The 15094-nt window shown below is 36.7% G+C and overlaps 1 protein-coding gene across 9 annotated transcripts in view; it reads right to left on the reverse strand.

Annotated features, from left to right (window-relative positions):
- Positions 1-15094, reverse strand: part of LOC124219888 (protein Tob1) — a 120153-nt gene that overhangs the window by 7932 nt on the left and 97127 nt on the right. For 5 of the 9 annotated variants that reach the window (XM_046628125.2, XM_046628126.2, XM_046628122.2 and 2 more), the window contains 2 exons: positions 11636-12593; positions 4030-10337 (listed from right to left, as the gene is read on the reverse strand). In XM_046628125.2, coding sequence (XP_046484081.1) covers positions 9803-10337; positions 11636-12593 — 1493 coding nt within the window. In that variant the 3' untranslated portion in view covers positions 4030-9802. Of the gene's footprint in view, positions 1-4029; positions 10338-11635; positions 12594-13751; positions 13938-15094 lie in introns of those variants that run through there. The other 4 variants (XR_006883482.2, XM_046628128.2, XR_006883483.2 and 1 more) reach the window with 4 other exon arrangements.

Here is a 15094-nt window from a genome sequence, read left to right on the forward strand (position 1 = left end):
TATTAAACAATTATTAAACAGTTATCTACAAGTTCGATCGTCATACACTGAGTTATACGAATTGCATACGCACGTAAGTACATACATACATATGTATTATACATGTGTGAGAAAAATTACAGCGAGAGAGATTAATTGTAAGTATTATTCAAGTATTTTCGTGCGATATATTACAAATAAATTGTCTTTCTTTTGGTTTCCTTTTCCTTTCTTTTCTTGTTTTCCTCAGCTTTTGGAACCTATCTCTTAAATCAAACTTTCTCTTTCGCTAGGAGCTTCTTTTCTCGATACAATACAATTGTCGCGTAGTCACGATCGCAATATTGTATACATATATATGTATATACGTTAATGCGTATTTATATTATATATTATAGTACTATAGAGAATATACACCTATATATAAATATACAAGATGTATGTATGCGTATATGTATATATAGGTACGAATTGTGGGTAAGTTTTCGATTTCAGCATTATTTTTGCCAACTTTTTCCTCATTATTTCTTTATCATTTGTCAATAGCCTCAATTTTACAAGCAACATTTACACAGCGACGTTTCTTTAATATAAAAATACAAAAAATAATTTACAAAAATTATACATCATACGCGATATTATATGCATACGTACGTAAATCGAAGCAGCGATTTTTTGTATACCCATTGGTACATAGGTGTGTAAATATATAATATATATATATACATATATCAGATATAAGGTACGAATATGTCGCAAGTTTCAAGAAGCTTTTCAATCGTCACACACGCTGCGTGCGAATCGCTGTTATTTTAACAATGATGTAATATAATTAACGATCGTTTAAAAATGAGTATAAAAAATGATCAAACTGTGTTTATGCAAATATAGAAGTAATAGATCGTAAATCGATATGCGATGTAAGAGCAGGTGTTTGCTAATATATACGTATGTTGTAGTGTATATATATATACATATATATATACATATATATATATATATATATATATATATATATATATATATATATATGTATGTATGTATTGTAATCGGATGAATCTAATCGCTGTAATAAATAAAAAAAATTATATAAAAAAAAAATGTTAGTATACAATTGCTAGCAATAAGGTAATAAAATTAACGCCTATTATAGATATGATATTTATTCTAAGTATTGTACGCGGATTAAGAAATAAAAGACAAGATAAATAAAAATCAACTGCAACTATTGTTTAGTTAAGAAATCATTATTTTTTTTTCAAAAATTTTTTTTTTTTTTTTTTTACTTCATATTAATAACAAAAATATAATAAAATATGTTGCGTGTGTTTTTGTGTGTGTGTATACACATATGTGCAATGTACATGACTTGCGCCATTGTGTGTAAAGTGTGTATTATATGTATATATATACAAATAATTGAGTAAGGTATCAATACAAAACAACAATAACAAACTATATGAAAAATCCTTAAGATTATTAATAAAATCGTGTAACATATTTTATATATATATGTGTGTATCGTATATATTGTGTCTGTTTTTTGTATATTAAATATATACTATATCTTCATCATCATACAAAAATAAAGGAACAAAATCTAAAGCCAACAAAATACATATAACGTGTGTATGTATGTATAATATGTATGTATATATATATATGAGTAAAAATAATATATATATATATATATTGATTATAAATAATAATTAAAAATGTTAGGATAATAGTTTCGATTGTGTGTGGTTTTTTTTCCTTCTTAATTTTTTTTTTTCTTTTTACTCTTTCCTTATCTCTGTTCTCTCTCTCTCTCTCTCTCTCTGTCTTTCTAACTCTATTTCTATTGTGTACTTTATCACTATTGTGTACTCTAACTTATATAACGTATATAACGTATATATATATACGAAATAACCGTAACGCAGTAGTAAATGGTGCATGGATCGGTAATGAAGTCCATAATTATATGTGTGTAGGTAACAAACGTATGCATGTAATAATAATAACAATAATAACAATAATAACAATAATAATAATAATAATAGTAATAATAGGAATAGTAATTATAATATTAATTATTATTAATAATGATAATTCCGTGTTTGTGTGTGTGTGTGTGTGTGCGTGTGTACCACAAGTGATCAGGTGGTATTCTGCAGCGGATGAGGGTGAAAGGTGTAAGATTATCGACAGGTATCAGTGGGGAAATTCAGGGGGACGCGACGTGGGGAGAAAAGAGAGTAACTGGGAGGAAAAAAAAAAAAAAAATAACGTCGAACGGAAGAAAAATAATAATTAGCGTCAGACGTATCGACGTTTCGGACTTCTTATAAACGACAGCCTTCACTTGCTGCTGCTTATGCGTGCCTTGTCAACTAACAACGAAGACGACGACGACGACGACAACAACAACAACAACAACAACAACAACTACAATAATAATAATAATGATAATAATAATATGTCCTTCTGTTTTTCTTACGTCTACCAACGTGTGTGTGTGTGTGTGTGTGTGTGTGTGTCTAAGGATATAATAATCAAATTAGGACGCTAGTATTCATGTCCATGTTATTATTGTGTGTATATATACATACACATATATTGTTCGCACACAGCTTACATATATGCATGCATGCATGTGTGGGTATTATATAGCGGTAGTGAAGGTATTGAAAAATATATATAATTAATCGTACAAATCTAATTATCATCATAATCGTTATATCATTATCTTGTTAATAATTACCGGGTAAATATTTATTTATGTTTATGTATACGCGTGTCTGTGTGTCGGTGTGGTTGTCAATGTATGTATAAACATGGCTGTAAAGTATTAAACCATTTACATGAGAGAAGCCTGACTCCAAATCATCGTCATATAGCAATGACAACAACATCAACAACTACAACAACAACAATAATAATAATAATAATAATAATAATAATAATAAAGATAATAATAATAATAATAATAAAGATAATAATAATAATATTTATCATACTCTCGAAGGGGGTGGATATTATTATACAGGCTATCGTGTATTATACGAGTAAATAGACGTCTATACTTTTTAGTGTGATAGATGAATAATAATAATTTTCGTTCGCGTTTTACCCTCGACATTTGAGGTGTGCAATTATTTTCGTTATTTACTTTTTTTTTTTTTTTATTCTTGAAACTCCGACACCGAACCGCAGTAAATAATAACGTCACATATCTTTTTCTCCCGCACACGGTATGTTCGTCTTTCTCTCCTGTCTCTTTGTCGCGTGGTTAGGTACGCGGGACGTAAAATTTTTTGGAAATTGAAGAAAAAAGAGAGAGAAAAATAAAAAAAAAAAATAAGAATTTGAACCGTGACAAGAGTCACAAAATATAGGTATAAGCGTGTACATGTATATTACAGGTGTCTATGTGTCTGCGTGTGTATGTATATATATATATCGTATATATATATATATATATATATATATATATATATATATATATATATATATATATATATATATATATATATATATATATATATATATATATATATATATATATATATGTATATGTAGGTATTTATAGGTATCTCGTCAAACGTATAACCTATGATATAATACTCGTTTCGTTTCCTGCCTTCACTTTTGTCTCTAATTTATAGTATAAGAATATATATATTATAGCGTATGCGGTTATGCATGTCGTTAATTATTACTATGTTCCTCGTTATGCATCATCGTCATCATCATCATCATCGTAATCATTAATATTATTCTTGCTAATATTATTATTATTATTATTATTACTATTACTATTATTACTATTGTTATTAGTTTGTTTATCCATGTTCATAGTTTAATTCCAACATCGTATTATTATTATTATTGTTATTACTTCTATAGTTATCGTTATCATTATTGTTTTAGCTATTCTTATTGTTAATCCACACAAGAATCGATATTATTATTATTATTATTATTATTATTATTATTATTATTATTATAACATCATATACGATGTCCATTCACTTTTATGTATTATATAGACAATATGGATCGCTATTATAGACACTTGATACATATTAAAGACAGATTTACCGTTTTTTTTTCTTTTTTTTTTTGGTTTTTAAATTTTTTCTTCGTTTTCCCCATCATCAACGAATACACCCGTTTAGTGTTGGAAATTCTGCGAATGCATAGGTATACGTGTGTTCACGCGTTTCTCTCCAAGCTATTATCTTTATCTTTATATACCTACATTCATACATACATAGGTATAGTTTTGTTATTGTATAATACCACCATACGTCTTTGTGTTTTCTTGTGATTTTTTAGCACAATTATATCGTATAACACGCGTCGGTATCTTTTTTGTTTTCTTGGTTTTTCATATCGTGTTCTGTGTGAAGAATAGGTGTCCTAAGTCGTCGTTACGCGTTGATAATGACACGTACCTCAGATGTACGTACATTATTTATATATATTCGTACGACGTAGCACTATAATCTATTTGATTATTTGGTATATTTATCAAGAAAGAAAGAAAAAAAAAAAAAAAAACTTTGCGTCGTTTTATTTCTACCTTATTATGTTGTTATAGTTGTTTTCTTTCTCTGCTACTTGTTTGTTTTTTTTTTTTTTTTGTTTTTTCTTTTTGTTTTTTATTTTTTTGTCTTTTTCTTCATAAATTATCATTTCTTTAAGAGTATACATCGTGTTTGATTCTGTGCTGAGCTGCGATCTCTTTAATTTTTTTTCCTCTCTTTATAACATATATCAATATATATATTCACGTAGTTATGTATACGGAGGAGTTATACTCTCAAGCCGAGATCCCTTTGATTAGCGACTTAATTCACATCGTATTTAATGGCTTACAGATAAAATGTAGGTATATATATATATATATATATATATAGCTTTGTCTTCTTACGCATAATATGTATGTGTAGTAATACTTGCTAATCGCCTTGTATAATATATAAATTACATGCTATTCTTCATCCGTCGGTAGGTGTAGGTATATATATATATATATATATATATATATATATATATATATATATATATATATATGTATGTGTTTATATTTATTTACGAACGAATCCCGTACCGCATTTTATGCAGCGTTTTTCACTTCTTTACTTTACTTTTTTACTCCCGACTTTCGCGACTGAATTTTAGCAATTCGACTCGGTGTGGCTGGATTTTTGAATATTCCAAATTTCCGCACCGATATCATGTTTTCCAAGCAGTATAATGGTAATATATTATTGGCGATAGATCGCGATGCTAATTACGTTTGTCTTTTATAGTCCGAGTTAAAAACGAATGAAGGGACAACCGAAAAAAAATTTAAAAAAAAAAAAAAAATGAAATGTATCTCTTCTGTCTTTCTTACTTATTGGTAAATTTTTCTCTGGAATCGTGTATGATCGGTTTTTGGTTTTTCTCTTCCATCGTATAATCATCTTTGTTTAACAATAGCAGGTACTAGCATAGCTACCACAGTCGTACGTATCTTTAATAGTATAATAATAATAATTATTATTATTATTATTACGTAGGTTTATTTTGCTCATTCTTTTTTTCCTTTTTTTTTATTCGCTTTGTTGCTTATCATAGAAATTATCAACCGATCTTCGGTTTATTCGCCATCTCCTTTTTTCGTGTGCTCGTGTTGATAAGAAATACTATAGTTTCAATTTACAAGTAATATCGTTATACACATAGATATCATAGGTATATAATATTATAATATGTATGTACGAGTTGAACGTTGAATGACTTATTTATTCACTATAATAATAATTTGGTTATATATGCCGCGGATGCGCGGCGCGTTGCATTGCAGAGAAATTTCAGAAGATGGTAAATTAAAAAAAAAAAAAAAAAAAAAACAAAGTCCGTCGCGTCTGTTTGCATAAAGTTCTACAATTTCAACAATTTATTAATAATACGATATATATCTATAATGCGTAAAATTCTGCGAGGGTATAAATCGAAACTCAGTATGAGAAATGAAACTGAAAAGGAAAAATGAATGCGAAATAACGACCACTTCGATTAAAATATTACACGTGTAATAAAAACATTGGATAAAAATTTTTTTAAATTACAGACAATAAACAAATACAATAGCAGTGCGTGTAAAAAGAAGAATAAACGAAAAGTTAAAGGATCGAATCTATATACATACATAGGGTTAACATTTGTTTGTTAAATTTATCAATTTAATATACTTTTAGCACCTGACAACGGTCGAATTTAATTTAATGCGGTCGGCTGCGTCTTAAGCGAAACCTCCGTGTTCCGTACCGTGATTCATATTATTATTGTTACTATTGTTATTAATATTATTATCATTATCATTATTATTATCATTATCGTCATCATCATTATTATTATTATCATTGTTATTAAATTATGAATTTAATGCACTATGATTCGATACAGATACAGATATAGTGATAAGCAGCCGGTGCCTGCACTTTAACATGTCTGTAATGACCTAATAATTGTATCGACAATGATATTGTAATAATAATAATAATAATGACGATGTTAATAATAATAACAACAGCAATAACGAAACCAAAATACAATTCTAATAATAATAATAACAACGACAACAATAACAACAAAATTGATTGGAAATAATATTAATAATAAAAATATTAACAATGGTAATAATATATAAACACGGTCTTGCATATACTATGAATATATATGTATGTATAGTCATCTAATTAACTTTCTGACGTAGAGTGGCTAGAGAAATTTTTTTCCAAATCCATCAATTTATCGCCAACGCTCGATCGTTGAACGATTTCTGTTACAGGCTTTTGTTACGTTTTGTTTTTTTTTTTTTTCAATTTTTCTTCCTTTTTGGTAATGTGACATATTATCTTACAGAAACGAAACAAGTTTCGGTGTACCAAATTCGAATTTGATATTATAATACAGCAAGAAAAAACTCGTATATCGCGCTGTTTATACGATGCGGCAATTAGTTTCATTGAATTGTAATCAAACGTACATTTCTCAATAATGAATTAATAAAAAGTCAAGTCAAATAATGTGAAGGATCAGCCACTTTACGTACAGCAATTATATTACTCTATACAATAACAAGCCTAACTGGATTTTATTTTATTTGTTTATTTATTTATTTACCTTTTTAATTCGTAATATAAAAATAAAATGTAAGACTCGTACCGAGGACGATTTTTGAAAAAACGGCCGTAAATTACCACGCGAAACTCTGCGAGCATAAGACATCGTCGCCCTTTGCCATTTACATCAGCCAATATTATACGTGTATGTAATTACATACACATTTATATGCATACGTATAAGATGCGTGCAGATTCGTAGTACCTGATTTATCGTTCATCCATCAACTATTTTACAACTCGACCCAATTTCTCCATAATCGTCGTTAACGTTTCACAAATTCCAAGTCTTCGTCTTCGTTTTCATAATTGTTGTTAGAACATGTTTGTTGTTCTTGTTGTTTTAATTATTGCTTCTGGATTCTCGTTCACTTGCCCCGATTTATTCATTCGTTCGTTTATTTATCAATGAAATTTTCTTTTCCTCAGCACTACTCGTTTTATCTCTCTTCAGCGCGTATGTATATATATTTTATTATTATATCCCGTGAATATCAAGCGTTTCTCGCTCAAATTATATTCTCCTCCTATATATGCCCTGCAGCTTTTTAACTTCCTCGCCTAACGACGTTCACCGTCTGTCCCTTTTTTATATCTTCTTTTATTTATACCACTATACGGTTTCGCTAGTTCGTCTTTTACAATCATCATCGTACCTATATGCCGTTATCATAATTACCATGTGTACATATATATAATTATTATAATAACCCCGCGTTTATGTATTATAGGTATGCATATATATTTGCAATATAGACGCAATTTATACATGAATTATTATTATTACTATTATTACTATTATTATTATTATTATTATTATTATTATTATTATTGTTGTTGTTGTATAGAGTCTACGGATATTCCATATTGTATATTATTAAACTCCGACTATTCCAGTGAAAAAATAAATTATTATTATCGTTATCGTTATTATTAATGGTATTCTTATTATTTTTATTATTATTTTTGTTGTTATTATTATTATTATTATTATTATTATTATTATTATTTTATGATTTACGGTAACACGCTATGTTTTATTTCAAAGGTGTGAATAGTGGTATCGTGGTTTCTTTGCCATGCATATCTTCCGCATTCTTCAATCAGGGGTTCGTTTTGTTAACTTCGAGTGTTTATACAACGTACCGGGTGTTGTTTTCTGTTCTACGTTCTGATTCTTCCGTCGTATCATTTTGTGTCAATGAATCTTGCGGCGTATAACAGTGAGCCCGGTACTTCCGCATTCATGATCCAAATAGTATATTGTGTAACGAGGAGGCAAACAGGGTATTTCCGGGGTGAACGTAAGTTTGCAATATGAGTCGTAGGTGAAGTCGAAGACGAATATTGAAGATACGCGAGGCGAAAATACCGTTGCCTCCTTGCTGCGCACGATTCTTTATACAACGAGATTATGTCACGCGTATTGTCACGGAGCACGAAATTGAGGTTAGGTGCCGCGTAATGTTAGATTTCTTTGCTGTAGCGCATGCGCGCAGTACGGAAAATACCAATATTAATTCCTACGACTTAAAACTCATCTCTTCCGTACTCCGCGCATGCGAATTGGCAGACTCACTCTGCCGTCATAGAAACGGATACTTTGTGTACAGAAAAACGCGTAACACATGCTCGTGTTGTATAAATGCATTTTTGCTCAAGAATCACGCAGATCGATTTTCATGCGCTATTTCTATAATGTATAATATAGATATACAGGCCCGTTTTCTATATTATTTATTATACTCCCCTTTGCTCGAATTCCCTGCAGATTTACTATATAGGTATATTATTTACGAATATCTGTATATTGTATAATATAGACACAGGCGTGTATGCCAGCGTGTTTGTGTGTGTGTGTTTTTTTTTTTGTGAGCACGTATGAATATATATATGTGAATATATATATATATGATATACACGTGTATACTATGTAGGCGGACTAGTTAACCATGTAATAATGTAATAGATGCATGTGTAGCTATATATATATAATACATCTTACTATTAGATATATATGTATAATTACAGACTAAACGCGGGTGCGGAGGAACCAAAACAAAAATTAGGGACAGAGAAAAAGTCATAATTATAATTGTAAGGTAATGAGAAATATAAAAAAATGATATATATATCTATGTAAATTAATATAACACACTATGCGGGAGCAATATTTTCATATAAAAAACAAAGCAGCAACGAGAGAGAGAGAGAGAGAGAGAGAGAGAGAGAGAGAGAGAGAGAGAGAGATAAAAAGGAGAGTAGAAAATAACAAATGAATGTAAGGAAAAAAAAAAAAATTTTTAAATATGGATGTCTATTCGAATGATCGGTAACACCGGAGCATAATAATAATACGCGTTACAGCAGTATACAATAATAAAGCGAGGATCGTAAATTGGGGTAGTGTTGTTTTTTTATCTTCTTCTTCTTCTTCTCCTTAATTTTCTTCTTCTTTCTTTCCGCCCCCTCCAGGTACATACGTATACATATATACCCGAAGATCGGTGATAGTGGGTGAGGGGAATTGGCGCGTTTTTGCTGTTCTCGATAGGACATATATACGTTATTGTATCATACAAATATAATCGGTGGTATAAATCTCATACCGCTGAGGAGGGTCGAGGTGGTCGAGTTCGCGGATCCAGATGAGCGGGATATTAGTTGGCGACGAGAAGATGCTGCTGATACTGGCTCGTTGAGTAAGGCGCGACGGAGCCAAGGCCGAAGTTGTTCAACCCCTCGACGAGACTCTTCTCCTGGTGCGAATTCGCCCCGTTTGTCGTCGAGCCGACGGGGCCGAGGTTCGCCGATGTCTGGGAGCCGGCGACGCCGCCGTAAAACTGGTGTCCGATCGCCGTCGGGTCCAGGTAAGCCGAGGGGAACTTTGCCGCCCCGTAAAGCTCCGGAAGGTAGCCGGCGTGGCTCGAGGCCGCTGCTGCCGTCTCGAATATGTTGCGGTGGGGAAACTGGGGGTGGTAGGGACCGTGCTGGAAGAAGTAGCCGTTCGAATCCCCGGCCGGCTGCTGGCTGCCGATCACGCCAGGCGAGAGGGATCGGCTCGTCGGTGAATTCTGGGAGACCGGAAGTCCCGCTGGCTGGTGATGGTGGTGGTGGTGGTGGATCTGCTGCTGCATCGCTCGCTGCTTTATGTAGTTTGAGAACTCGGTCGGCGACATTCTGAAACCGTCAGATCTATTTCAATGACATTAAACCGCCCCTTGTTATACGATCGTCCGGAAACGCCGATCGGAGCCAAAACATCGACAAGGATCGAGATTTTTCGCACGGACTTGCCGAGAGATCGGTAAAAAGAACGCGTTCGCAACGGAGAGGGCGCTTTGACAAAAATCGATACATTTGAGTCGATTTTTCGCATGGATTTGCTGAGAGATCGGTAGACGAAAAATGCGTTCGGATCAAAGAGGGCAGTTCGATGACAATCGACACTTATCGGTCATTTTATTATTAGGTATATATTCATAAGTCAAAAAGAGGTGTTTTGAAGTAGAGGGAGAGAAAATACCTACTCGAACTATAAAATAAAGCTCAGATGGCAAAGCTTTTTTTTAAATTCATCCGAAATTGTTAAAAATCTATCTTCTCGATTTATTTTGCAAAATGGTATTTCCTAAGGGGCCACTGAAAAAGATTGCACTTTTTTCAGTACAGTCAATTCGATGTTATATTTGTAGATTATAATCGATAACGGTGCAATGTTGAAAAAGTAAATATTCAACGATGCCAAGATGACAACGGAAAGTGGTTCAGTATAAATATTTGTAAAACACAGTTTTCTGAATAAAATTAGCCGATTTTGAAGCGCTTTTAAATGAAGAAACTTTTGTTTCCAAAGCCAATACTTTGAACATTTGTATTTTTAAAGAACGTAAGCAAAAATACTTTTCGGGTGTCCTTATAACGAGAGCAACGCGACTCGGATGATCTGTTTTTAGAGGCAGTTGTACCTGAGTGAACGAAATTCAAACCGATTGTCCTTCGGCCATTCTACTTATTTTTAAACCGTGAAACGCAACACCGGAGTATCCTTGAGGCCAATGCCTCCAGTTGTCTCACAATAAGTTTCTAATACATGTCAGATACAATCGTATAAACCGGATCAATCAACTGTGTCATGTAAAATTCCCTCGATCGAAATAACAACTCGCAACGGTGCGCTTGAGAGTTGGAAACAATTTTCTAATAAAAGCGAACAATTTCCTTCGACACATTCAAATTTTCTACAATCAAACTGATTGACAAAGTTACCAAAGTGACATATCTTGGCAAAGTTGTTCGAACCACGTTTTGATCAGCTTCCCGCGACTCGCAAGAGGATATTTACTAATTCCTACCATACATGGTGTAAAATAATCAAACGACGGAACATTCGACATCCAGAGTGTGACAAAAGGGTCTAAGACCTTTGAAAATGGTCTTGGCTCCGACCGGCGACCATCAGGAGTCTCGACCATGGGCCGTGCGCAAAATACCTGTTAGCCCTCTTGCTGCTGGTTTTGAGTTTGGTGCTGCCGAATTTTGTCTGGGCGAACGTAGCCGTGGTGAAGGTCAGGGGAGCCGCGGACCTCGGGATGAACGCAGGAACGGGGCTCGGCGATCCCTTGAAGGAATTGGCGATGGGAGTCGGCGAGGGTGCGGACGAGGATCCAGATCCATGGCCGTTCTGCTGGTTGGTGGAGGATCCGGAGCTGGTGCTACTGCCAACGGAGGACGGGAAGGGTGAGGTGGACTTGGGGCTGAGGCTGAGTCCGCCAAGGGACGTGCCGACGGCCTCGATGGGTCTGAAGCATTGGGCCTCGGGGTTGAAGGTCTTGGTGACCTCGCGGTCAGCAGAGCTCTCGTCGTGGGGATCGGCTGCCTCGGAGTAGAGGATCTTGACGGCGCCCTTCTCGCCGATGCGGTAGCTCACCTCGCCGGGATCTACCCAGACGGCGAGCTCGGCCGGAAGGTTCTCGAGGATGTCCTGGATAGGGACGCCGCTCTCCTTGGCCGCACGTTCGAGGACCGGGTCGACCGGGTCGCCGGTCTTGAGGCAACGGAACGCGGAGCCCTTGAACGGCTTTTCGGGGTACCAGTGCCCCTTGAACTTGTCCTTCAACGCTTTCTCGAGCTCCTCGCCGAATATGTTGACTCTCCGACGTGGCAGCTTGTTATACAGGTACGATATCACGAAGTTTAACGCCACCTGCACCTCTATGTGCATCTTCGGCTTTGATAGGAGAATTTTACCGCTGTGGACGTATCTCGGTTGCGAGTAATCACCGCTGTGCCGTTTCAACGGCCCGACCGACAGTATCTGTTGCTGTTGTTGTTGCTGCTGCTGCTGCTGTTGTTGCTGTTGCTGCTGTTGCTGCAAGTGGTTCAGCCGCGTTGGGCCTCGGGACGATTCTTTGCTCACCGAAATCTCCTTGACTGCAAAGGCCAGCGAATCTGGAACAGAAAAATTACACATTTTCAGGATGACGGTAACTATCCACGACGACTATGTACTCTGTGTAGACTAAAAGAAAAAAGTGGTGAAAAGTGTAGACATCGTTAATTATCAAGTCAAAGTAACAAGCCATTAAAAATGTCATGCGAGTTCACGAATGTAATAAAAACTACGCGTAGTATAGTTTCGATAGGCCAAACCATAAATTGCATCACATTTTCTCCACGGTGCAACGACCCTTTGCGAAATCAGTGACCCGAGCCGCTCGCGGTGCGAGTCTATTTAAAATTCTGCGGATTAGTCAAATCGAGTTTCAGGTCCGGGACGGTTTAACGACGGAAGTGCGAGTAAATTGTGTGGCGTGAAGCCGCGATAGCCAATCTACGAGCGGCCTGCACGAGTCGGAGTTTGAATTTCAACTGGTTCCGTTTGCGATATATGTGGCCAGGTAGGTGCGACGATGAATTAGCGTTTGGTAGTCGGGTGCCACCGCAACTCGGTGCTCCGAAATTACACGGTTATCGGCGTTGCCTGCGGTAACGGGGCTAACGAGAGTTGGGTTTGTACGCGGCGTTCAATGTGGGCGGGTCGCTAAGGCGAGAAGAACGACGACCTGTAAAAAAAGCGGAAGGAGGAAAAAGACAACCCGGCAGGACAGAGGCGCGGATGGCAAAGACTCCCCAATTAGCCACCCGACGGTATTGATTGAACGGATTCAGAAGTTGAGGCTCTCCACTGGTCCCTTGCTGATTGCGCAATTTGCTTCAATCGCGAGGCCGATCAGAAATCAGCTGCGTTTTCACGATGAAAGGACCATTAATGACGCTACTGTACTCGAGAACGACGAATCCAGCGGTGGTACGATTTGATTATTCAGTGAATAAAGCGCTGTTTTTTCATACCTGCGACGAAGACAGAGCTGCGGACACAGTATTAACACGTAAACGAAAAAGTTGGCATTTTCGTCATCCTTAATGCCAGGACCGACGAATTGCCACACGCTGTTTCGGCATGCAATTTTTGCTTTCACATGCCACGCGTGTGAAAGTAAGAGAGGGTAGAAAAACGGACTAGCATCCCAAGAGCTCAGACTGTTTCGGAGTGTATTCGAAGAGGTTGGAAACTCGTTGAACTTTACCGTCATGCAATTTGTTCACCTTACGCTACGTGATAATTTGACCGGAGATTCGTGAAGGGCGTTTCCTGGCGCGAGAACATCACGGACTAGTGGAAAAAGACATCTCCATCTCCATCTCCGCATCTTCCCAGTTACTCTCCCTGAGTTTCATGGAGTCTGCGAAGCTGGGCGACGGCATCGTGTGAGATCGATTCGTCGGACTTCGGCTTGGCAGAGTTTAATCGTGCCTTGGTTTCCTCCATTGTAAGAGAGGCTGTTAGAGCTTTCAACGACGGAGACGAAGCATCATCGAGTTGTACTCCGAACCAACTGTTCCAGGTCACCGTTATCGTCTCGCGATGGTATCTTGACCGTGCATCTGTGTGGCGCGGTGGGTATCGTTGAAGAAGAGAGCGAGCGTGTTTTTTCACCGCCACCACCGGGTAGAACTTGATATATGGGTTAAAGTCTGGCTGCCGGGTTACCTCTCTGCCTATGTGGTTCGCCAAGGTATTGATCCTCGCGCACGCCTCTCAGAAGTTCCAAAGTTAAAAATATACAGCCTCCCTTACAGTCAGGGTCGACCCGACGATACGAGTATACGTCATGGTTCAAACTGGAAAGAATACGCATGTGGCCGTTGTGTGCACGAGTCGTTCATATCTGAGGTTGGATTCGAAATTTAACCCCGTCCTCGGCTGCACGCAGACCATTTCGATCAAAGGTCAACAAGGTAGAGCCTCGATCTTTCTCTCCCACCGCAAAGTGCTGTCGCATAAAATTCATCCAGTATATCGCATGTCCGAGATGATTTTCCGCCATGATTTGAAATCCCGTGTAATTACTCCTTTAACGACGGTCAGTAACGCGGGGATCGTCAATTTTGGAGAACGGTATTAACGAGCCAAGTTGTGTATTCTCTGCGCGGTAATAATTTCCCGGTGCATTGGTGGGTCGGTGGGTCGCTGCGGGGCATCGAGCTGGCTTGTCGCCTTGGTACCAACCGGGTCAGTTACAGTCGGGTTGCGCAATTTTCAATTCCGCAATAAACCGGCCTCGGTCTGAACGCTGTCGTGTCAACTATCAATTACACTATGCAGAAGGCACTGCGGCGTACCTTCTCTATGCAGTGAAGTGTAAGAGGGTCATCTCCGTCTAGGCTCCAAGTTCGAATCACCGACGTTTCTTCGACGTGCAGGTTGAATTTCGTTTTCGGTTTAGCATCGGTAACGTCGACGCTATCGACTAATCGAAGCGACGCCAGCTCGATAGTAATTGTTCCGGGAAACCGGCGGAAAGCCTTAAGCTCTTGACGATTGACGGGTTATTTGGCAAGACCCAAAAAACGCGGCGTCGTTACAACGCAGGCGCCGTTTCACTCAC

Source organism: Neodiprion pinetum, chromosome 5, assembly GCF_021155775.2.
Source record: "Neodiprion pinetum isolate iyNeoPine1 chromosome 5, iyNeoPine1.2, whole genome shotgun sequence".
Lineage (NCBI taxonomy): Eukaryota > Metazoa > Arthropoda > Insecta > Hymenoptera > Diprionidae > Neodiprion > Neodiprion pinetum.